The sequence below is a fragment of the Nansenia antarctica genome, assembly GCF_963989245.1.
Source record: "Nansenia antarctica genome assembly, chromosome: 17".
Taxonomy (NCBI): Eukaryota; Metazoa; Chordata; class Actinopteri; order Argentiniformes; family Microstomatidae; genus Nansenia; species Nansenia antarctica.
This window is the reverse complement of record NC_137687.1, coordinates 4,304,276-4,327,800: the sequence shown is the minus strand read 5'-3', so window position 1 is coordinate 4,327,800 and position 23,525 is coordinate 4,304,276. Positions and strand designations below refer to the sequence as shown.

Sequence of the window (23,525 nt, the reverse complement as noted above, 5' to 3'; positions counted from 1 at the left end):
AGTGGTGTGGTTTCAGGCGGGATTTGAACTCACAACCTTCCGATCACAAGTCCAACTCACTATGTGTTTCTCAACCCTCTCCTCGGGGCGCCCCAGCCGCTCCACATATTTGATCTGTTCCACCACCAGCACACCTGATTCAACTAATCAAGTCCAAAGGGTTGGATTTGATTGCTTTGGACTTGATTAGTTGAATCAGGTGTGCTGGTGGTGGAACAGATCAAATATGTGGAGCGGCTGGGGCGCCCCGAGGAGAGGGTTGAGAAACACCACTACCCGTATGGGATACGTCATACAGCGCGTCGGATTCAACGTCAATGAACGTCAAAAAAAAAAGACACTTGTTGAGAGAAACAAAATGGTGTTGCTGTTTAAAAAAAACATAAATAAATATGTTGCCCCAATTCATATATTTTAAGTTCTCATCCTTGCATTAGAATTAGAGCAGTTAATAGTTTGATGGTATCATGTGGTAATGCTCTCTGAAAATAGGTGATAGATAGATTCATCCAATCACCTGCCAAGTATTTTTTGAAAGTACCTGCCCTTTTCCAAACAGCTTCCAATTAAGCTTTCCTAGATGGTTGTGTGAAACAAACCACCTGAGTCAGGTTAGTAATGCTCCATCACATGTTTTAATCTGAAGCTTGATTTTAAAGCAACCCAACTTTAAAGCAACCCAATGTAAGTTTAGTTCTTTCACTCGTAGCTCGGGCTGTGGGGGTACTAGAGGAGGGAGCCTCTAAGTCCCCTGAAGACGTACAAACAAACTGCACGTTGATACGACCTTCCTAGCCGGAGATATGGCCACACTTTACAAAACTTTTTTTTTTTTTTTGCTATTTAAAAAAAAAATAATCGCAAATTAATCGCAATCGCGATATCTGTCCAAATAATCGCAATTCGATTTTTCCCCCAAATCGTGCAGCCCTAGTCAGGACCTCAGACCCGTCTGTCGTGGGATAGACTTCCCAAGGTGGTGACGTACCACAGTGAAAACAAGTCACTTTTGTATGTGTACTTCATACGCCATAGCATTGATATGTGGGACTAATTTAGCAGACACACTTATCCATATGTGGGACAATTTAGCAGACACACTTATCCAGAGTGACTCACAATGACGTACATTTGTTCAAATAAGACTTTCTAAAAGAGTCAGGGCCACGAGCAGTCAGGGTGCTAGACTCACAGTATCTCCCAGAGGGCGGTGACCTGTCTGTCCACCACCTGTTTCTCCTTGGCTGGGTCTCCATCCAGCTGCTGCAGGTCTCCCTCCCCAAACAGAGAGCCCAGACCCATCATCTGCTTGTTTCTGCAAAAACACACACACACACACACACACACACACACACACAACCATAATGTCACAACACACACACACAACAGACAAATGAACTAGGGGTGGGCATCAATGATCGATGATCGATTAATTGATCGATAAGGTCTTGGTCGATCACAAAATATTTTGATCGATAATCATAAAATTATTTTTTATTTTTTTTTGGAATAATAATAATGGAAATTAGTTTGTCCACGTGTCACCAGATTGCGTTCGTCTCTCACCCCTGAACATGTTAACATGATCATCTTTCTGAACAAGAACCAGTAGGCCTGCCGCCTACAGTCTCTCGCTGGAGTTTAAATTTAAGTTAAGCTGGACGCTCTTAAGGACACTAACGTTTTCAGTCATCCTCCTATTTGTGAGTAACTGTTTTTTTACTGCTCCTATGGTGAGTTACTTATTTTCTATATTTTTATTTATAACGTAAAATTTGTTTTTAAGTTAAACAATTTAGGCTACTCACTGCCTTGTTTAAGAGGATTGTTATCTGACTGTAGCGTCTAGTTTGGATGTGAATGAATGAATGTGTGCAATAGCAACACAAATAAAGTTTTTTCCCCAAGGAAAACATGCTTGTTATTTCTGCCCTATTTTTTTTTCCCGATTTAAAAAAAAAAAAAAACTTATTGATTAATCGATAATTGATCGTTAATTCGTTACGATTATCGAAAAAAATGTTGATCGTTTGCCCACCCCTAAAATGAACAGAGAGGACCTCTCTGCAAAACAAAACACGCATCCACACTCTTACACATACAACACACACATTTAGCGATTGAAAAGAAACATATGATTTAGACTGAATCGTGTGATTCATTCCGATACGACTGATTGGACCTCCGGGCCACCGTACCTGTAGTCCTGTATCTGGTCGTGGATGTCTGGCAGCACCTGCTGCTGAAGCTCAGAGAGAGGTCCCCTGATGTCCTCCTGGGCGTGGAGACGACTCTCTGGCAGAGGGTGGGGGGGAAGGAAACATCATGACGCTGTGTTTAATAGCAAGTACTTATAGAAATCTAATCGTACAACAACTGGAGGTAGAGCCGCCGTCTAATGATCGCAAGGTTGGCAGATCGGCGGTTCGAGCCCCGGCTGGCCACATGTCGAAGTGTCCTTGGGCAAGACACTGAACCCCAAATTGCTCCCAGTGAGCGGGCCGGTGCCAATAAGAGGCCCCTTTGGATAAAAGCGCTATATAAGTGCAGTCCATTTACCATTTACAACAATGTGTACGTGACTGACCGCATTAGAAAAAAACGACCAGTTTAACCCCTGTGCAATTAATGTGGACACATTGGCATATAGCGGAATAATGGCACTTCACCATCTAGTGAAGTGGAGCTTACCTATGTCGGTCAGGTACTCCTCGCGCACTCTGATTTTCAAGGGCTGCGAAAACAACAAACAACCGTCTTCAGATCAATCTTTCATACATTTAAATCATGAAATCAATGTTACTTTCCAATCTTTGTGAGAAGACACAGTGCTAATTGATACAAGGAGAGTTAAAGGTTAAAAGCAGGTGAGTGAGAACGGACGTACGGCGTCAGGGTCCAGGAAGTGGGAGCAGATCTGAGGGGCCAGGGCGCGAGCGTCTTTCGTGCTGGAGCCCAGGTAGGCCTCGACCGACAGGTAGAACAGCTGTCACACAGAGACACAAACCACCAGGTGAGCTGCCACATACACAGGGTATATACAGGAATCTTGAGGTTAATTTGAAAGTGACAGTTGGATCTAAGTGACAGTTGGATCTAAGTGACAATTGGATCTAAGTGACAGTTGGATCTAAGTGACAGTTGTATCTAAGTGACAGTTGGATCTAAGTGACAGTTGACACTAGAACAGCCATGTCTATGTTACCTACTCAGGGTATATACAGGAATCTTGAGGTCAATTTCAATACCTTTCTAAGACTTTTTAAAGACCTTTTTACATCAGTGACACCTTTAACTTTACAGTTTTAGTAGTTTGCAATAGACTAGACCAGAGGTTCCCAAACTTTTTTTAACCAAGGCACCCCTGAAGCTTTCCCCCTTCTCCAAGGCACCCCAACTCTACGAAGATTTTAAAAATGCCTCGGAGCTTAAACTAAAAACAATACACGATGAATTGGTTTGAAAATGTGTGTTTATATATAATACATAAGTATTGCCCCAATGAATTTTAACAAGATAATAAAAGTCATAAATGAACTGTAATGGATGGGCAAGAATGCATAGGTCAGTCAAACTATCGCTAAATTAAATAAAATTGTGGCCCTCAAGGATTGTACAATATGGGAGGAGACTCAGAGGGAATTCTTCACACAAATAAAATATCAAAGGCCTGTATAATCAATCAATGGAACAATGCTTTTTTGGGGGGCTTAAAATAATGCCTTAAAATGTAATTCTCATTTCAATGCTCATTCTGAGATTATTATTTCACATCTGAACCAAACGGGTATAATAATTTAACAATAATAATCATGACAGAATTGTAAAAATTGAGAGAAATACAAAACAAAGAAATATGTTGTGCGCATTAGTGGGACACATGCGCCTGCTTTTGGGAGCAGAGTCTCTTTATGCGGGGAGAGATAGTGGACACCGCGACACGCAGGTCCTGTTCCACTGACAGACGCGTGCGTGTCTTGTTCTTGACGTATGCTAGAGAAGAAAAAGCCAGCTCGCACAAGTAGGAGGTTGGGAAGGGTAAAAGCACCTTGATGGCGCTCTCTGAGAGAGATGGATATTCATGTCCCACAAGCAGTCAAAACCTATCCAAACCTAGCTCACCATGTTTGAGCTTCAGTGTGCGGTCCATAATGAGCTCTGCCAGTTCATCTTGAGCTTTGCTGCTCAAACTAGCGGCTGATGCTGATGAGAGGGGGTTGAACGGATCCCGGAGCCAGTCGAAGTCTTCGTTCATTGGAGGGAAATAGGACTCAAATCTCTCCTCCAGCATACGTAGGTGCGCAGCGATCAGATTCAAGAAAGACGCTGACTTGTGTGCTGCGTCATTGGCCGTCAACGTAAACATTTGTGTTTTTCTTGGCCACCCCGTCTTGCCACCGTCTCAATTTGGATCGGAATCCGTTCAGTTTGTCTGTCGCTGTCAGGATATTCTCAGCCTTCCCTTGCATTTTTATGTTGAGGTCATTAAGGTGGCTGAAAATATCTGCCAGATAAGCAAGCTTAATCCACCACGATTCATCTTCCAATTGTTCTTTGTATGGCAAGTCGTGCTCACTGACATCAGTTCATCTTGGAGCTCATAGACACGGGATAACACCTTGCCCCGCGACAGCCAGCGGACCTCTGTGTGTAATAAGAGCCCCTCATGCTCGGACCCCATCTCATTGCACAATGTGCTGAACAGCCGTGACTTCAGCGGGCGTGATTTTACATAATTAACAATTTTCACCGCTTGGTTCAAGACTTCAGTGAGGAGTAGTTAGTTAGTAACTAGTAGGCCTAGTTAGTAAATTAATATCTTTCAAATCTGAGAAATATATATTTTATTTGCTTATGAACTCCATTGCACATGTAATAAACAAACGTTTATTCATGTATTATTATTATAATTTTATATTATACTTTTTTTTTTTTTTTTTTTTTTACGAGCAGATTTGGCGGCACCCCCGGTGCGGTGGGCGGCACCCACTTTGGGAACCTCTGGACTAGACCACTATCATACAACAGAATGTCCGGTTCATCTTTGTTTTTTTAATAAAACGAATAAATTCACCAACTTTTACTAAAAGTTTTTAGGACTCAAACTCTTTGGACAGAGTCTAATTCAGAAAAATACCTACAAATTTCAAGACCTCATAAAATCGTGATAATACTTTTTAATACTTATTAAGGGTCTTGATTTTCCCAAAATTGATTTATCAACTTTTAATACTTTTCAAGACACCGCGGATACCCTGCTGTCACACAGAGACACAAACCACCAGGTGAGCTGCCACATACAGCACACAGTGTGGTGTGGTGGAGCGAAGTGTGGTGTTGTAGTATGGTGTATACTGTAGTTTAGTGTGGTGTTGTGCCGTGTACTGTCGAGTATAGCAGAGTAGAGAAGAGTAGTGTAATGTTGTGTATCAGCTTGGTGGTCATACACCAGGGTTCCTACAAGTTTCAACAAGTCACATTTAAGACCTTTTTGGACCTTTTTTTAGACCCCTTTGGATAGACTTTTAGCCCTATTCGCGACACCATATGATAGCTATTTGTCATCCTCAAGGTGATGAAATTAGGGATTTCACTGCCATACAGACAAAAAAGTCTGAAGGATAATTAATATAAAATAAATATTTGTTCCAGTTTGATTAATTTCCGCGTAAATAGATGTGGTCGGACTGATTTCCTTGCAGGGCAAGCTAATCAAATTTTTAAGATCTAGCACCTCATTTTTTAGACCTAATAACTGGAATGTAAGACCTTTTTCGGTCTTGTGAATCGGATTGCTGGACTTTTTAAGACCAGCGCGGGGAACCCTGATACACAAATCGAGACATAGTTAGGACCCAAATTGATCTAGCGGTCTCTCGTACCAGGTAGTAGTTTTTCATAATGAGTATAAGACGATGAAGATGAAGAAGTTGTAAATCAAGACTGACCAGTGGGTTGGGGTCAAGCAGCTGGCTGAAGACGTATCTCATGAACACAGTCATGTGGGCCGGTCGAGATTTAAGCAGCTCAATGTCCTGAAATGGACCGTCCATCTGAGGGAGGGAGGGGGGGAGGGAGAGAGGGAGAGAGAGGAGAGAAGGGAGAGGGGAGAGAAGGAGAGGGAGGAAGGGGAGATGGGAGAGAGGAGAGAAGGAGAAGGAGGGAGGGGAGAGAAGGAGAAGGAGGGAGGGGAGAGAGGAGAGAGGGAGGAGGAGAGAGGGGAGAGAGGAGAGGAGAGAAGGAGGAGGAGAGAGGGGAGAGAGGAGAGAAGGAGGAGGAGGGAGGGGAGAGGGGAGAGAGGAGAGAAGGAGGGAGGGGAGAGGGGAGAGAGGAGAGAAGGAGGAGGAGAGAGGGGAGAGAGGAGAGAGGAGAGAAGGAGGAGGAGAGAGGGGAGAGAGGAGAGAAGGAGGAGGAGGGAGGGGAGAGGGGAGAGAGGAGAGAAGGAGAAGGGGGGAGGGGAGAGAGGAGAAAAGGAGAAGGGGGGAGGGGAGAGAGGAGAGAGGAGAGAAGGAGGGCGGGGAGAGGGGAGAGAGGAGAAAAGGAGAAGGGGGGAGGGGAGAGGGGAGAGAGGAGAGAAGGAGGAGGAGGGAGGGAAGAGGGGAGAGAGGAGAGAAGGAGGGAGGGGAGAGGGGAGAGGGGAGAGAGGAGAAAATGAGAAGGGGGGAGGGGAGAGGGGAGAGAGGAGAGAAGGAGGAGGGAGGGGAGAGGGGAGAAGGAGGAGGAGAGAGTGGTGGTGTTAGTAGACGTATTTGTTTAAAGCTTTTATCTTTACCAGTATTGATACAGAATATACTAGAATATGCATGTGACGTAGGATGCGAGCTGATGAAAGCGATGTTCCCGTTTTACTGACGGAGGCTGTCGGTCTCTCACCTCGTTGAGCGTGTAGCTGTCCGCCTCTTCCTCCTCTTCCTCGGGGCCGATGATCTGAGCCTTCCCGCCCTTCCCAGAATAGACACAAAAATGATGTCATGAACAAGCTTGGGATGTGTCAAGGATTTGTAGGGAAAAATAGAACATAGGGATGTTCGTGGCCCTGTTTTAAAGGGTTGTGTTTTTGTAATGTATATGTTACGGTACATGTGGGAAAACGGTACATGTGGGAAAACTAGGGTTAGGGTTAGGTGCTAGGTGCTAGGGTGCTACGGTTAAGGTTAGGGTTAGGGTTAGGGTTAGGGTTAGGGTTAGACATGCCAGCATGTCGACGTAGCACCTAACCCTAGTTTTCCCACATGTACCGTATTCCCACATGTACCGTAACATAAATCATTCTAAGTAAATATTTGTGTGTGTGTGGTTGCCTCACCGAGTCGGGGAAAGTGTGTGTATCTGAGCCCTGTCTTCTGTGGTGGGGTATCCTGAAGGAGGAGGAGGAGGAGGAGGGGGAGGAGGAGTGGGGGCTCTCACAGGCCTAGGGAGGAGGAGGGGGGGGGGGGGGGTGGGGTGGGGTGGGGTGAGAAGGAGCATCTCTCACTCATTCTTTCATCAGTCTATTAAAAGATGAATGCCAGCATTCCTTACCTCAAAATCTCCTTCACTTGAGTCCACAGACAGTCGACCTGTCACGACATGAAGAGTAATTACAGCAATGTAATTGCAGTGTGCATGTACCACATCCAAGAAGTGGAACAAGCGTATTCACACGCAACTTGTAGAAAGACTACAGATGGACATTATCCAATACCAACCTTCTCCTGCTGTAAGATAGTTGGTCACAGCTTCAGATCGAGTTCCATCCTTGAGAGAGAGAGAGAAACAACCAAAGAAAATGTCACAGTGATAATGACAGATCTAGTTCAATGATATTAGGGGTTTGTTGTCATGGCGACAGGCATCTCACCAGGTCTTGCTGAATCTTAACCCTGACTTGGTGGGCCCGCCTCTTGGCACTTTCGATTCGCTCCTCCAGGGACGAGGACGGGTTCCGTGACAGCTCCTCCTGCAAGTCCTGCAGGTTGGATAGGTTAAAGTTACTGTCAGAGATGCTGATTGGTCAGTGACAGAAAACAACTCTAACACTATTTGGTAAAGCTAATTGGTCAATTAGGTTATGTAAAAAAAGAAGCACATAAATGTAAGCAGGGTTCCCACACCTTCTGAAGCATCAAATTCAAGCACTTTTCAAGGACTTTCAAGACTCAATACCCTCAAATTCAAGGACCCCAACACGGCATAGTTTGAGACAGATCTAGATGAGAATTTATATAATACGAACTATCCGCTCACAGACGACAATTAAAAATAGAGGCTTTTGAATGTAGAGGCTTGAACACTAGACGGTCTCTTGCCTTCTCTACCACAGCACAGCAACACAATATATTGTGAAATATGTGTAAAGTTACTGAGTTAAGTTAAGCAATGTGACTTATCTACTATAATTACGTTTAAAAAAAAAAATTGAGAGAGAAAGGGGGGAATTCAAGCACTTTCAATGACCCTCTAACACTATTTGGTAAAGCTAATTGGTAAATTAGGTTATGTTAAAAAAAGAAGCACATAAATGTAAGGTGTCTCATCAGTGTCTCGTTTTTGGGACACAGTCAGTGTCCAGAGTATCGCAGATAGAAATGTGACGTCTAGAACATTCTGGTACCTGGAGTTCAGCCTCTCCCTGTTGCAACATCTTCCTGAGGATCTGAGTGGCGTGTTTCTGTACCTCTGGGTCCTGACACACACACACACACACACACACACACACACACACACAGTTTTAGTCAACGGATTGTAAGTTAATAATATAACTTGTATTAATTACATTACAGTAACCAGGTCACCGGTGTAAAATATGATGTTGTTCTCAAGGACTTGACTGACCTGGCTAGATAAAGGTTAAAGGTTAAAGGTTAAATACAGGGCTCTGTGTAAGTAATAGGACAGTGAAGCATCTTCTTTTGGCTCTACACACTAAAACATTACTATTAGGTTAATGTAGAGATTCTCAGATTTTGTTTGACAGTATATGTACATATTGGTTTCACCATTCCGAAATTACGACAAAATGCTTCACTGTCCATTACTTCGCAGGGCACTGTAAATACATTGGTCATCATAGATTACCAGTTAGTGTTTATAATGTTACGGTATGGTATTGTATGGTATTCAGTGTTTCCTCCAGGAATTTTTACAACGGTGGCGGGTAGCGATTTTTTCGCGTGCACGCGCATGAAACGCGCACGCGCGCTCAAAACAACGACGTAATTTCAGCCAAAACTCGAGGATGGCCCAAAAAAATAAAATGTTTTCCTGTACTTCTCCCGTGTGTCTCTTATTGTCTGTGTCTGCATGTTTTTCCAGCATGTAATTCCGTTGTCAATAAAAAAATCGTCTCCCACGACTCTTTCCGGACACGTTGGAATTTTTACGTAACCCCCGGAGAACCAAAGTTATTAAGCCGCAAAGGGTGCCTCATTTACCGCTGCTGGAGGAAAGTACCGCTTACCGCTGACAGCGGGGAGAGGAAATATTTCTACCCGGGAATTCGCTCCTTGCTGTGTCCACGGTGATAGGAGTGGAGGATCGACTCCATTCAAAAACGTTTCGATTCCATGGCTTGTCCTCTTTCCGGACACATTGGAATTTTTACCGTAACCCCCGGAGAACCAAAGTTATTAAGCCGCAAAGGGTGCCTCATTTACCGCTGCTGGAGGAAAGTACCGCTTACCGCTGACAGCGGGGAGAGGAAATATTTCTACCCGGGAATTCGCTCCTTGCTGTGTCCACGGTGATAGGAGTGGAGGATCGTAGTTTGTAGACTAGACGCAGCCTAGATGTATTCGACCAATCACAAAACAGTTTTGCAAGCGCGTCGCTTCGCGCTTGTGGGTGTGTCTAGCGCTGTGAAGGTCTGAAAAGCGGCCTAAATCTTAAATTTTTTTTTGGGTTGAGAAATCTGAATGGTGGCGGAGGAAATTCCATCGTGGCGGCCCGCCACGATGAAATGCATGTAGAGGAAACACTGGTATTGTATGGTATTGTATGGTATTGTATGGCCCCGGTGTGTGGTGTGTAAGTGTGCTAGTTCACCTGTAGTGGTTTGGGCCCAGTGATTCTTTGGGAGGGGGTGCTGCTCAGACCAGGGGGCAGGGGTGGCGGTGGAGGAGGCGGGGCTTCACCACCCAGCGACGTCCTCTGATTGGGCAGGAGGTCCGTGGGGAGTGGCTGTAGGGGGAGGGCGACTGCTGAGGGAGGTGGTCCTTGAAGGGTCAGGGCGACATACGTCCCAGCTAGAGGGAGGAGGAGATAGACAGAGAGAGAGAGAGAGAGGAGGAAGAGATAGACAGAGAGAGAGAGGAAGAAGAGATAGATAGTTAGAGAGAGAGGAGGAAGAGATAGATAGAGAGAGAGAGGAAGAAGAGATAGATAGAGAGAGAGAGGAGGAAGAGATAGTTAGAGAGAGAGAGGAGGAAGAGATAGATAGATAGAGAGAGAGGAGGAAGAGATAGATAGAGAGAGAGAGGAGGAAGAGATAGAGAGAGAGAGAGGAGGAAGAGATAGATAGAGAGAGAGAGGAGGAAGAGATAGAGAGAGAGAGAGGAGGAAGAGATAGATAGATAGAGAGAGAGGAGGAAGAGATAGATAGAGAGAGAGAGGAGGAAGAGATAGAGAGAGAGAGAGGAGGAAGAGATAGATAGAGAGAGAGAGGAGGAAGAGATAGAGAGAGAGAGAGGAGGAAGAGATAGAGAGAGAGAGAGAGGAGGAAGAGATAGATGATTCGACAAATGGAAACAAAGGAATGGAAACGACTGTCAAGTAGAGTACCTCCATAAACAGAAGCAGTAGCAACACATCGAAGGATGGTAATCATCATCGTCATCATCATCATCATCATCATATGAATTAATACAATTATATAAAACAAAAGAAAAAGAAAAACATCATCATATCAGTCAACGTAACTCACACTTGATGAGCTTCACCACCTCCTGATGGGACATAGACGACACCAGTGAGCCGTTGACCTGAGAGAGAGAGACGGGGAGAGAAGGATTAGACAAAAGAAAGAAGCAACAGAGAGAGAAGCGGTACACATTCCGCAAACTCTGTCGTCTTATCTCAAGGGGGGGGGGGTTTAAAGTAAGAGCAAACAGGTAATAATAATAACCTTTATGATTCGATCCCCCTCGTGGACTCCTGCCTTAACCGCTGCTCCACCTGCATGAAGCATAGGACAGACAGATATCATGGAGTGTCCAACACACGGACAGACAGATATCATGGAGTGTCCAACACACGGACAGACAGATATCATGGAGTGTCCAACACACGGACAGACAGATATCATGGAGTGTCCAACACACGGACAGACAGATATCATGGAGTGTCCAACACACGGACAGACAGATATCATGGAGTGTCCACACACGGACAGACAGATATCATGGAGTGTCCAACACACGGACAGACAGATATACATGGAGTGTCCAAGCATAGGACAGACAGATATCATGGAGTGTCCAAGCATAGGACAGACAGATATCATGGAGTGTCCACACACGGACAGACAGATATCATGGAGTGTCCAACACACGGACAGACAGATATCATGGAGTGTCCAACACACGGACAGACAGATATCATGGAGTGTCCAAGCATAGGACAGACAGATATCATGGAGTGTCCAACACACGGACAGACAGATATCATGGAGTGTCCAACACACGGACAGACAGATATCATGGAGTGTCCACACACGGACAGACAGATATCATGGAGTGTCCAACACACGGACAGACAGATATCATGGAGTGTCCAAGCATAGGACAGACAGATATCATGGAGTGTCCAACACACGGACAGACAGATATCATGGAGTGTCCAAGCATAGGACAGACAGATATCATGGAGTGTGTCCACACACGGACAGACAGATATCATGGAGTGTCCACACACGGACAGACAGATATCATGGAGTGTGTCCACACACAACCATCGCAGAGGGTCATGTGTAGAAGGGTGTGTATGTATGTGTCTGACCTGGTCGAACGTTCTGCACAAGCTTGATCCTCTCTCCACACACAGTGAAGCCGAAGCCCAGTTGGTCCTTCTGCACGACCACACATCTCTGAACCAGCCCTGTATGGAGAGAGGAGGATAGAGAGAAAGAGAGGATGTGGGAGGGGGGGTGAGGGGGAGAGAGATAAGGGGAGAGGGGGGGGAGAGAGCAGAGAGAGAGAGAGAGAGAGTGAACAGAGCAATGGAGGTGAAGACAGAGGAAGTCAGAGACCCTGCTAACAGTACATTTTTGAATATATATATATATATATATATATATATATATATATATATATATATATATTATTAAAGAAATTGAGAGAGAGGGGGGAATTCAAGCACTTTCAATGACCCATGTATATTTTCTAAAACTTTTAAGACCTTGATTTTTTTTCTGTTGCTCAAATTCACAAACTTTCAAGGATTTCAAGGAACCCGTGGGAACCCTGTTTACCTGTACTCTCAGTGGGGACTTCAGCCACAGACTCCCTCTGCTGGCCGGCTGAGGCCTTCCGCTCAGAGTCTCCTATCGTCAGGCTGCTTAACCTGCGGGAGAAGGCCAACACTAGCGTGAGACACCGAAATAGCACTGTGGAGGAGGATTAAGGAGAATGACTGTGGAGCAGCTGGTTATAATGGGAGGGATACCCGCAGGGGTCAGGACAGGGAGTGAGGAGGAGGAGCGGAGGGATAGAGAGAGTGAGGAGGAGAAGAAGAAGATAGAGAGAAGGGGACAACAAGAGACAATGGAGCAGGAAAGGGAGGGTAGGAGGAGTGGAGGAGAGGTATGGGACAGAGCTGTCGGGATAGAGAGGAAGAAAGGAGACAGGTGGAAGAGATAGAGAGTGCTGGAGGTTGGAGGAGAGAGAGAGAGAGAGAGAGAGAGAGAGAGAGAGAGAGAGAGAGAGAGAGAGAGTGGGAAGTGAAGGGCAATAATCTCGTCATCATTGGGTGCAGCTCATCAATCAACTCAAGGAGCAGAAGTGTGAAAACTCACCAAGCAGCGAAAGGGCTGAAAGGGAGGCATGAGAGAGAGAGAGAAGTATAACAGAGGGGGAAACACGGACAGAGAAAGACAGAAAGAAGACATTAAGAGCAACAAATTAAAAAAGGGGAGAAAAGTAGAAGTAGAAAAGCACTGAAAGAGTAAGACAAGATAGTGGTTTCAAGAAGATCACAACAGCAAGGCTTCTTCAAATGATCCCGAAACTTGCTCTGTTAGCATCAAGGGCCTACAGTCATATTTATCTGTGCAAACTTCCGTAGGTGACACAAACATGTCTACAGTTAACAGATGTGGTAACCACTGACAACGGCTCTGACTCACTGGACAGCCATCCTACCTGGACAGGTGGGAGGGTTTCTTACTGGGTGGCCCACTGTCACATGACAAAGACATAGGAAGTAGACGCACAAGACAAGAAAAGTGAAAGGAGGAAAGAGGGGGAGACAGAGGAGAGGAATATGATCAAGACAAACAGACAAACATAGGCTACATATAGACAAACACACAAACACACTGAACAGGCACAGTTGACAACGAGCCACAGGGATGTATAGATAGTACTGTGCGACAAAAAATATTGATCTACATAAAGCAAAAACAAAACTAAATCTATGAATCAATGGTGATAACGAGGCCGACAATATAAATGAACCTCAATGTGTTTTCGAAAACCCTGAAGAAGGCAGCTTGCTGCTGAAACGTTGGTTAAATAAATAATTAGCATCACAACAACTTATCGCTCTCTGTGTTTATCTTTCAAATTCACCCACCGGCCTGCAGCTGAGCTTACCAAACTATGGTGTGTGTGTTTTCTTGCCTTTTTGAGAGATAATAAGCACAACACTCAACAGAGATGCACATCAAACAAGTAATGACAGATAGAAGCAACAGGTAACATAATAAACATTCTCAGAAAAAGGTTCCAACTGGATCCCAAAACGTAAGTGTTCTTCTTCAGCTCCCCTAGGTAGGAGCTCTTCTTTTTTGTTGCCATGTAAAACACTCTCCATCCCTACCTGTCCAGTGTAGATGTGGGCTGGCGGAGACTCATGGCTGCAGACTGTTGGAGGGTGGTGTCCCTAGTCTGGGGAGATCTTGTGGGGTCGAATTCTGTCACAGGGTAGAGACCATATTCTTTTTGCTCCTCAAGTTTCTCTGCAGTTCCACAGTGTTTCTACTCACTGTAGGTCCAAAAAAACGTTAAGAGGTCCTCTGCGTCAGCTGGTTGGGCGCTGCTTACTCAGTTCAGAGAGGTCTCTGATGATGGTCCTGCTCATGTTGTCATTTGCAATGTTAGGTAAAGTGTAGGCAGTTCAAACAAGGGACTCTGTGACTGTGATATGATGTGATACAGTGTTAAAACTACAAGGTAAACGGTGAGATGCATGAAATCCACCTTCCTCTGCTCTGACTTCCTTCAAAGCTGTAAGACACAGCTGTTAAATTAAAGACGCATACATAACAAAAGTAAAGATGATTAAAAATAAATATTAAAGGCGTAATGCTGTGGTTTAGTTCCAGTTAGAACAGGAGCAGTATTCGCATGCACAGTTGTCACAGATTACAGACTGATGCTTACTACACTGTATGTCAACAACCCTCTATGTTATTGTTTTTACAGTAAAACACCCCATACATAGTACACATTAAACATAACAAATGAACATGCATTTCATCATTAACCACCTAAGTATCAACACAGAGTCCGATCTAGTTTAGAAGGTATCTAGACCCCTGAAGCCAGGAGGACAACTTAGTGCCAACAACACTAATGACTTATCCTCAGTCAATTGCTTTGCATCCATCCCATGTGAGTCCCTCAATGTAAGTTACTGGATCACTGGGGACAGCTGGTTTGGATGGGAAGCCCTTTGCTCTGTCTAAAAGCAGCAATACATGATCCTAAAACCTAGTGTAATGGTACTCCATATGACTTCCCTTTGTTGGGGAACAGCTATAGCTACTGTCCCTGTCCCCTGGGATGTCCCAAGCTACTGTAAGTTAGACATTGTTGCACAATTCAAACTTGTACAATTCAATATACACAGAATGTCTGCTGACCTGAGACTGTGGACGTCCACTTGCACAACTTGCAACAACTTTGCACATTAGCCACCTTAGCTTGCTAGCTGGCAGCTACAAGCCTGTTTACTTGCTAGGTGATGCTAATGCTGCATAGCTTGCATGCTAACTAGCTAGCTAGCTCAGGACAAGTCATGCAACATTACTCAGGTTTGCTCAACTAACTTCAACAAAGGCATGAAAGACTGAGCTACAAATCTACAAGAAGTGATAGCTTAGCTACACTATTCAAAGGCAGTTAGTTAGTGTATTAGCCAAGCTAAGCTGTTAGCTGCCCTTAGTTCTTCTCTGCTGCTTCAAGGCCAGAGGCTCATCCGCGGCGTCACGTGAACACGGTGACCGGGGCTCGAGCGCTGTCCGGTGGGCTGTGACATCCACGCTACTGACAGACAGACAGGGTCAACCCCGGGGGTGCTGGTGGCTACTGCAAGCTACCTAAGCTAAATGCATTAGCATTTTTTTTACTAGGCCAGTTGTCTCTCCTCTGAATGCAATGTGATGATATGTCCACAGTGTTTGTTTGTTTGTTATTCGTGCAATATCGTGATCTTCCAATCCAATGCATGCATTAATTAGATACAGCAATTTTGCTAATTCATCAGACAGTCCATGTTGATTCTGAGTGTCTTGTTGTTGATAGAAGACCCCAGAAGCGACGTCTCTCTCCTCCCAAACAACTCCTCGCCTCATATGACCGAACTGGAGCTGGTACATTCCATGGGTTTAGATTCCATTGTGTCCAGTCCCCCCGAATTATTCCTTCTTGATTTAATGCAATTGCATTGCTTATTGCATTGATTTGTTGTCGTTTTTCAGCTTGCAAGCTTGCAAAGCCAATGTATGATCACAATTGTGTTGTTAGCAATTCACCCGAGCTAGTCAGCTAATGCAAGCAGCAACCCCAGTCGTTCTCACTGATGCCTTGGTTGTACAGTATCAATCACACACACCGATGTCCCGAACGAGACTGAATTTTAGACGCGCACTCACGCCCCCTGCTGGTGGGATTCCAGTACTACATACATACATCCACGCCCCCTGCTGGTTGGATTTCAGTACTACATACACACATTCAGTACCGATTTAATAGTTCATTTGAACACTATCGAAGGGATCACAATAATAATAATAATAATAATAATAATAATAATAATAATAATAACTTTATTTGTAGCCTATAGCGCTTTTCCTGCAAACGTTGCAGCTCAAAAGTGCTTTAATCATTATATAATCCTAATTTAATTATTTTGTAATTTAAATGCAATATTAAAAGGATGGGGTTTTATCATAATTTAATTATGTTTGTTGTCATTTAAAGAGGATCATCATGCAGCTTGTATTAACGATTTATTACAACTTATCAACTTTGCACTTCTAGTTCTAGGCGACTTCGTATGCCTACATTTAAAAAATCAAGTATTTTTCGGAATTTATATAGTAGATTCCAGTCCAATGTGCTCCTAATTATGTTATTGAATAGTATAGCAAAAATAAAATCCTCTTTCATATCTCTTTTCATCTTTAGGTCCTGAAGCTGTTGCTTATTCCCTTGTGTTCCAGTCTCCCAGATGAATACTGTACCTAAGGGGGCGCAAATCAGTCACCGACGACGAGTAGGCCTACGTACGTCAAGGGAAGACACGAATTCAACACTATAATACCAAATTTGGTTATGGGCGTGCAGATGTGAGAATGTTCTCCTCGGTGGACGCGTTGGCCACGCTGCGTAAAAGTTTGCGCACCGGCTCTTTAAACAAACCAGAAAGCAGGAAAACCATGAAAGATAAGGATAGGTAAGAAGAAACTTGTTATTTATTTTTCGGTGTAGTATTAGACACGAAGCTGAAGAAGACCGTTATCTTTCTCACGGTCTATTTATAGTGCGATGATGAGAATGGTCTGGTATTATAAGGGCGTAACCCGTTGTTGGTTCTGTACAAAAGTGATCTAAATTTGTTTAGAACATCATAGGCAAACAAGTTAACACGCTCTTAAATTGACTTTGAACATCAAAGCACATCATATCGTACACATAATGGCTCGAGACATAAGTCTAGACATAAGACATAAGTACGTTCTAGGATGAATTAGGCTATATATTCTAAATCAAATATAAAAGTAGTCACTAATGGAGTTTCTCTGTGAAGATATTCATACAACCATCAGTAGCCTATGTCTCACTGCAAACTATCATGTTCAAGAGTGCAACATTCTGAACACTGCACTATGGGTAACCACATCCTCCTCCACCCTCTGCTCTGTTTGTTTTCTCATTGCTCTAACTTAGTGACATCATGCATGTAGCCTAGTAGTTGTATCTTGTAGAGGAACCGTCATTAGTGCAACATCCTGTGTGTGTTTCCTCCCCCCTCTCAGAGAGGAAGCGTGGCTCTTAAAGGTTCTCCTCTGGCCAGATAAACTCGATAATAATGAAGCACTTAACGAAGAAAGCCTTGTAGATGTAGGCACTGTAGGCCTGGAGCTAGGAGCAGGTGGAGGAAGTAACTAAAGTGGTGTTGAACAGTATGTTGTTAACCCAACCCAATGTTAACCACAATTCATGAATAGTTCTGTCCAGGCACTGATTGAGCTAAGGCCCAATTAGGCCGAGGTAGCCTATGTTGAGCCACTGATTAATAACGGGACAGTACACATTGCAGGCACTAGAGGGCATCACTGGTAAAGTGCCTTTTCTATTAAAACCAGGGACTGTCCATTTCCTCTTTTGCTGTTTGTGCACAGTGTGCACAGCATGGCCTGGTACAAGTCACAGCTAGAATAGCTTAATCTGCCCTACATGTTCTAATGTGAGCGTCCGCATACTGGTGAAGAGCATGTGGGTGCGTTGCTCATTGGGGAGGGAGGGGGATGTGTGAATACGTGTCTGAACCACAGAGAGCTTTGCTCTGTGAGCCACAGTTAATGGTTTCACATCCACTATTAATTCTCTGTAATTCCCCTTGTAAGTCCTGAATCCTGATTTATTGTTTTCTTCTTTGACCTTCTCTACAGAAACCTGGTTGAGGACAGGACAAGCACTGAATCGCACCTTAAATAAACACCTAACACCGTAAAGATTTGAGAAAGTGCAACATTATTTTAATATCTCACATATCTCTGTATTGTCTGGAGGACTATAACTATCCCAGCATGCCGTTGGTTTGGCTGCCCACCTCCCAGCTGCTGTGGATGCGTGTGGCCAGCCTGGTGTTCACATGTGTGGCCTTCAGCGTGGCGGCCCACGGAGCTTACCTCACACACGGCATGGGCGACTGGTGTGTGTTCTGCTGGGCGTTCAGTTTCGCCGGGACCCTGCTGGTTCTGTTGGTGGAGCAGTTCGGCCTGCAGGCGCGTGCCCCCGTCTCCTGGACCAACTTCCCCATCACCCTGGCCTGCTACGGCGCCTTGCTCTGCCTCTCCGCCTCCATCATCTTCCCCCTCTACTTCCTCAAAGGCCTGCAGGGCCAAAGCGAGGTACGGGACTGCCGCATCGCCTCTACCGTCTTCTCCTGCCTGGCCACGGTGGCCTACCTGGGGGAGGTGAGCCTGTCTCGCGCCCGGCCGGGTGAGGTGGCGGGCTACATGGCCACGGCTCCGGGCCTACTCAAGGTGTGCCAGACTTTCGTGGCCTGCGTCATCTTCATGTTGGTCAGCGACCCCGTCTCGTACGACCAGCACGCGGCGCTCAAGTGGTGCATGGCCGTGTACTGCATCTGTTTCATCCTCTCGGCGGCCGTGGTGGTGATGTGCGTCGGCGAGTGTACCGGCTGCCTCCCGTTCCCCTTCGCACGGTTCCTGTCGGCCTACGGCATGCTGGCTGCCATCATGTACCTGACGGCGACCATCATCTGGCCGGTGTTTCAGTTTGACAAGCGTTACCACAACAGGGGGCAGCCGCCCCCCAGATTGGTAGCTGTGGCCGTGCTCACCGCCGTCAACTTCCTGCTGTATCTGGCTGACCTGGCCTACTCAGCCCGACTGGTGTTTGTCAGTGTGTGAGGGAAATCGAGGGAGACCTATGTTCCAGTGTTCTAAGTTCTAAGTTCTAAGTTCTATGTTCTATATGTCCTATGTTCTAAGTTCCAGTGCTTGACTGACATTTAGCATCGGGGGGTGAGATAAAGAAGCACATCATATTCAGGATTGCAGTGGAAAGGTTCAGGACAGAAAAACAGAAACTCATACAGTAAGTCTGTCCCAGGATTCCTAAGTATCCACAAGATCCTGAGAAAAATCCATCCTGGCAATTTGCAGCATCCACTCTCAAATAGCCTGTTGGGATTCAGGATCCTATTGAAATAATCGATTACTGTATTGCATTACTAAATGCCAAATTGCTGCACAAAGTTCATGCTGTTTTGTAAAAGCTTACACAAATGTCACACCAGGGGGGTATTCCATCAATGTTGCTAAAGGAAAAGCCAGGCTTATTTTTGATACCTCTTGCGAGAATTCTTTTTTTTTATCAGAATAAGCCTGGATTTTCCTTTAGCGAAATTGATGGAATACCCCCCAGTACCTGTTTTTTTTGGGTTTGTTTGTTTTTTAAACCAAGGAGATATAAAAAAGACACTGATGATTTCTTCTGAGTGATGGTGAAATATCTGAGTGTATACTTTTAATCTGTGAAAATAAACCTTTTGGATTGTGTGATTACCAAATTTTTAATGAGAACTTTCATTGTGATTAACGGCCTCTTCCCCATTTTGTTCAACTAATCGCAACTCTTTCTTTCAATTACATTTTATTTCACTTCAACATACTGTAGGTTACATACAGGCATCAACATTTATATAACTTAATAGGGTGGCGGGGCGGCTGTGGCGCAAGAGGTAGAGCCGCCGTCTAATGATCGCAAGGTTGGCAGATCGGCGGTTCAAGTCCCGGCTGGCCACATGTCGAAGGGTCCTTGGGCAAGACACTGAACCCCAAATTGCTCCCAGTGAGCGGGCTAGCGCCTTGCATGGTAGCTTGCCTCCAATGGTGTGTGAATGGGTGTGTGAATGGGTGAATGAGAGGTCGTTGTAAAGCGCTTTGGATAAAGGCGCTATATAAGTGCAGAACATTTATAGGGAAATGCAGCACACAGGCTGCTAAATGAAGTCTAGTAAAGCTGCTCAGCTCACCAGCCCCCTCTGGTGGCCTGGGACAGTACTACTCTTCTTGTTCCTTTCCTCGTTACGGACTTAATGAGTATCACCTGTGTATGTTTGGTATGGAGGGTGTATCATGCCGTATTTAAATACAATACAAACATCGGAATGCAATACACACATCGGAATGGAATACACGTGTAACACCAAATACAATGCAAAAATACGGAATGTTTGTGCCAAAATAAAAGCAATGTGTATTACATTTGAGCGCAGCGTATTCCATTCTAGCATGTGTATTGTATTTGGTCACGAGTGTATTCCATTCTGCATGTGTATTACATTTGAGCGCAGCGTATTCCATTCGGTCATGAGTGTATTCCATTCTAGTGTCGGATACTAATTTGCATTGTATTTGCAAGTGCCATAATACCTACATCGGAATGGAATACAATGCAAATTACACCGGATATCGAAAAGCAATGCAAATGAGTATCCGCCCATATGCAAATTAGTATCCGCCCATAGGTTCTGCCCTTTCCGGCCATAGGATTCGCGATGCCAACGATGACGACAGTTTCTGTAATAGTGTAGTATATTTCTGTAGTATGTATGATCTATGTATGAATATGTGGTATGTTTTAGACACACACACATGCCAGGGCATGCAGGGACACAGATGACCAGCAGGGACCTTTGGGGGTTGGGAAGGGACATACATGCACGCTGGCCCCTCCCCTCTGAAAGGGAAGGGGGAGAGACAGAGGCAAAGCGCGCTCTTCTCACCCAGGATCCACGGGGAACAGATGTAATGTATAAACCTGCCTGTAACTAATTAAATTATCTTAAACTAACTGTTCTTTGATTCATAATCAATAAGAATACACTACAGTAAATGGCGAGCAAGCGACGGAGTTTAATGTAACTTAATTTGCAGTGTTTTGCGAACTTCAATCTAACAAAGAGGGCAGATTTTCTGCAGAAATCTCTCTCTAGTCGATTGGTGTGTTTAAAATAAACTGTGAATCTCAGATAAGTTATAGTCAAAAGAATCTGTGTAACGGTAATCTTGTTGGAACAGAAGCAAACTTTTCATAAATCTTTGATGGGTGGTGAGAGCCGGACTTGGTAGCCCGTTTTTTGTAAAATATAGTGTTTAATGGTAAGGTTTGTTTGTACGGTATTGGAATATCGTGTGTGTGTTTGTGTAAAATTCGGTGAGGTTGTGTTTATGTGTTGGAGGACTGGGTAGTCTGTTTTATATTGTAGAAGTGAAAAACATATGAGCAGAACTGTAGACGCCATTTCTCTTTGTCTGTGTGAGAGGACGCTATTGTGTGGGCGGCCATTTTTATGAGGGTGTTGCAGTGTACTGTCGGCGGAGTTTAGACGCCATCTTTGTGAGGGAAGCGTGAACGTAGAATATTTGAATGAGATAAATAGTGGGTTAACTGGATTGAAAGATATTGCGGTGTCGTGAAAAGTAATCGTTTATGAAAACAAATTGTGTTAAAGAGATAGAGATATAGTGAATTGATCTCGGGGTGTTTTAAATAGTTTAGAGTTACGGTTAAAACATTCATAGCCTTGGCTAAGAGTTGGCGCATGCGCAATCGATGCGCGTTAGCCGGAGCACAGCTCCATCTGCTGGTCGAAATACGACAATACATTTTAAAAACACTAAATCCTCAGGGAGATACAGCTGAGGTCGATGAAACAGTCCGATACATTAATAAATAGATGGTTAAATGATTGTTCTATATTAAATTACTATAATTAATTTAATTAATTACTTATCAGTTGAATTAATTATTCAGATCATTCATTTTCTGTTTCCCAAAACAATTGATTGATTCCATAAGTTTTAAATCAATGTATATGATGATATAGTGAATAATTCTAACTAATCATTTATTCCTTTCAAATAACAAGTCGATTTCCTTACAGATTGTAATGAATAATTAATCATTTTATTCCTTCCAAATGACAAGTCGATTTCTTTAAGTGTGTAATTAATAATTAATCATTCATTCTTTTCCAAATAACAAGTCGATTTCTCTACAGGTTATAATTAATATTTGTAATTTACATCTTTTATTTTAGTTAGGTCATTTCCACAGTGTTTGATTAAGGAATAGCAGAATAGTACATATTTGATAATTAAGCAGTAAAAGGGTTTTTGTAAATCAGTGAATACTTAGGTGTTGACCAATCTTTGTGATTTAATAATTGTGTTGACCAGAACTGTAATTAGTATTGAATGAGTAATTAAGTGACACATTCATAAACAATTAGGAAACACATTTAAGTATAAAGTACTTACACAGCTATTAGATTTAAGTTAATACTGCACTGACATACACAAGAGGCAAGTCTGTTATTCTGAAGTTGCAGGGTTTTTGTGGGGATGGTCAATACAGTTATATTGGACTAGCATTTGTTTAGCAAACAAGACAACATAAGGTGGGTTGTAAGAAGCGTACACCTTATCTAATATAGAATATTGTCAGCATATTGAGCCAAGTAGAATGGGGTCGAATTCCACGAAGCTGTTAAAAGATATTAGTGAACATCGTGGAATGTTGGCTACGTTATCCCCTATGGCTATAGTGGAAAAAATGAATCCTCTTGTTAGGGAAATTAGCAAAATGTCAACGAAATGGAATAGCCGTTGGGCATACATTGAACAGCCGTGGCCGAAAGAGGGCAGCATTAATTTACAATTAATTGCAACATTGGAAATACTTATCAATGGGCACAAAGCACATCAAAGAGGAAAGATTAGATCAGAGAAACGCAAGTTAGAGTTAGCTATTTTAGATCTATTTAAGGTAGAGGGACAGAAAATAGCTCAGTGTCCTGCCCCCAGTCCCCCTCCCTATGCTAAGGCACTGGAGGATCATTCCCAGAAGAAGAAGAAGGAGCCAAGGGGAAAAGGGGACGACAGGAGTGACGAGGAAGATGACAGCGAAGATGGCAGTGCAGACTCAAGTGATGACGACAATGCAGATGGAGGCTACAACGCGCAGGGCAGGAAGATGATAGCCACAGCCGAAAGGAAAGGTGGGAGAAGACGCCCGGAGAAAGAGGGAGATTGTCACCGAATGTCATCAAATACATTAAAGAACTGTCCAGTGCTGATTCGGGGTAACAAGATGGAATATCATCCGTGGCATCATACAGATTTGTCTGAAGTGATCGAGAAACTCCCAGTTCTTCAAGAGGGAGGACATTCTTGGACGGCGCAAGTCGACGTGATACTGATAGGAACGCAGGCCGCGATGGGAGACCTGAAAAGACTCTTAGCTTTTATTGCAGGATTGGATACAATGCAGGAAATATTGATGAAGGCA

At 44.0% G+C, this 23,525-nt stretch overlaps 2 protein-coding genes across 2 annotated transcripts in view; one reads left to right on the top strand and one right to left on the bottom strand.

Moving 5' to 3' along the window:
- arhgef11 (Rho guanine nucleotide exchange factor (GEF) 11) overlaps positions 1–14,048 on the bottom strand; it is a gene marked incomplete at its 5' end in the record, with an annotated part of 34,421 nt that extends 20,373 nt beyond the window's left edge. Inside the window, 18 exons of the mRNA XM_080547455.1 lie at positions 1,193–1,315; positions 2,199–2,295; positions 2,692–2,734; positions 2,888–2,986; positions 5,949–6,053; positions 6,874–6,942; positions 7,307–7,411; positions 7,522–7,559; positions 7,689–7,737; positions 7,841–7,948; positions 8,594–8,665; positions 10,024–10,223; positions 10,901–10,958; positions 11,102–11,151; positions 11,974–12,072; positions 12,446–12,537; positions 12,989–13,003; positions 14,014–14,048. Coding sequence (XP_080403581.1) covers positions 1,193–1,315; positions 2,199–2,295; positions 2,692–2,734; positions 2,888–2,986; positions 5,949–6,053; positions 6,874–6,942; positions 7,307–7,411; positions 7,522–7,559; positions 7,689–7,737; positions 7,841–7,948; positions 8,594–8,665; positions 10,024–10,223; positions 10,901–10,958; positions 11,102–11,151; positions 11,974–12,072; positions 12,446–12,537; positions 12,989–13,003; positions 14,014–14,048 — 1,457 coding nt within the window. The remainder of the gene's footprint in view (positions 1–1,192; positions 1,316–2,198; positions 2,296–2,691; positions 2,735–2,887; positions 2,987–5,948; positions 6,054–6,873; positions 6,943–7,306; positions 7,412–7,521; positions 7,560–7,688; positions 7,738–7,840; positions 7,949–8,593; positions 8,666–10,023; positions 10,224–10,900; positions 10,959–11,101; positions 11,152–11,973; positions 12,073–12,445; positions 12,538–12,988; positions 13,004–14,013) is intronic.
- A 4,181-nt stretch (positions 14,049–18,229) lies between these two features.
- LOC308172556 (myeloid-associated differentiation marker homolog) lies at positions 18,230–19,078 on the top strand (the record flags this gene model as incomplete). Its single annotated transcript, XM_080547459.1, has 1 exon — positions 18,230–19,078. The coding sequence occupies one exon, from the start codon at positions 18,230–18,232 to the stop codon at positions 19,076–19,078; it is 849 nt and encodes a 282-aa protein (XP_080403585.1).
- Positions 19,079–23,525: the final 4,447 nt, after the last annotated feature.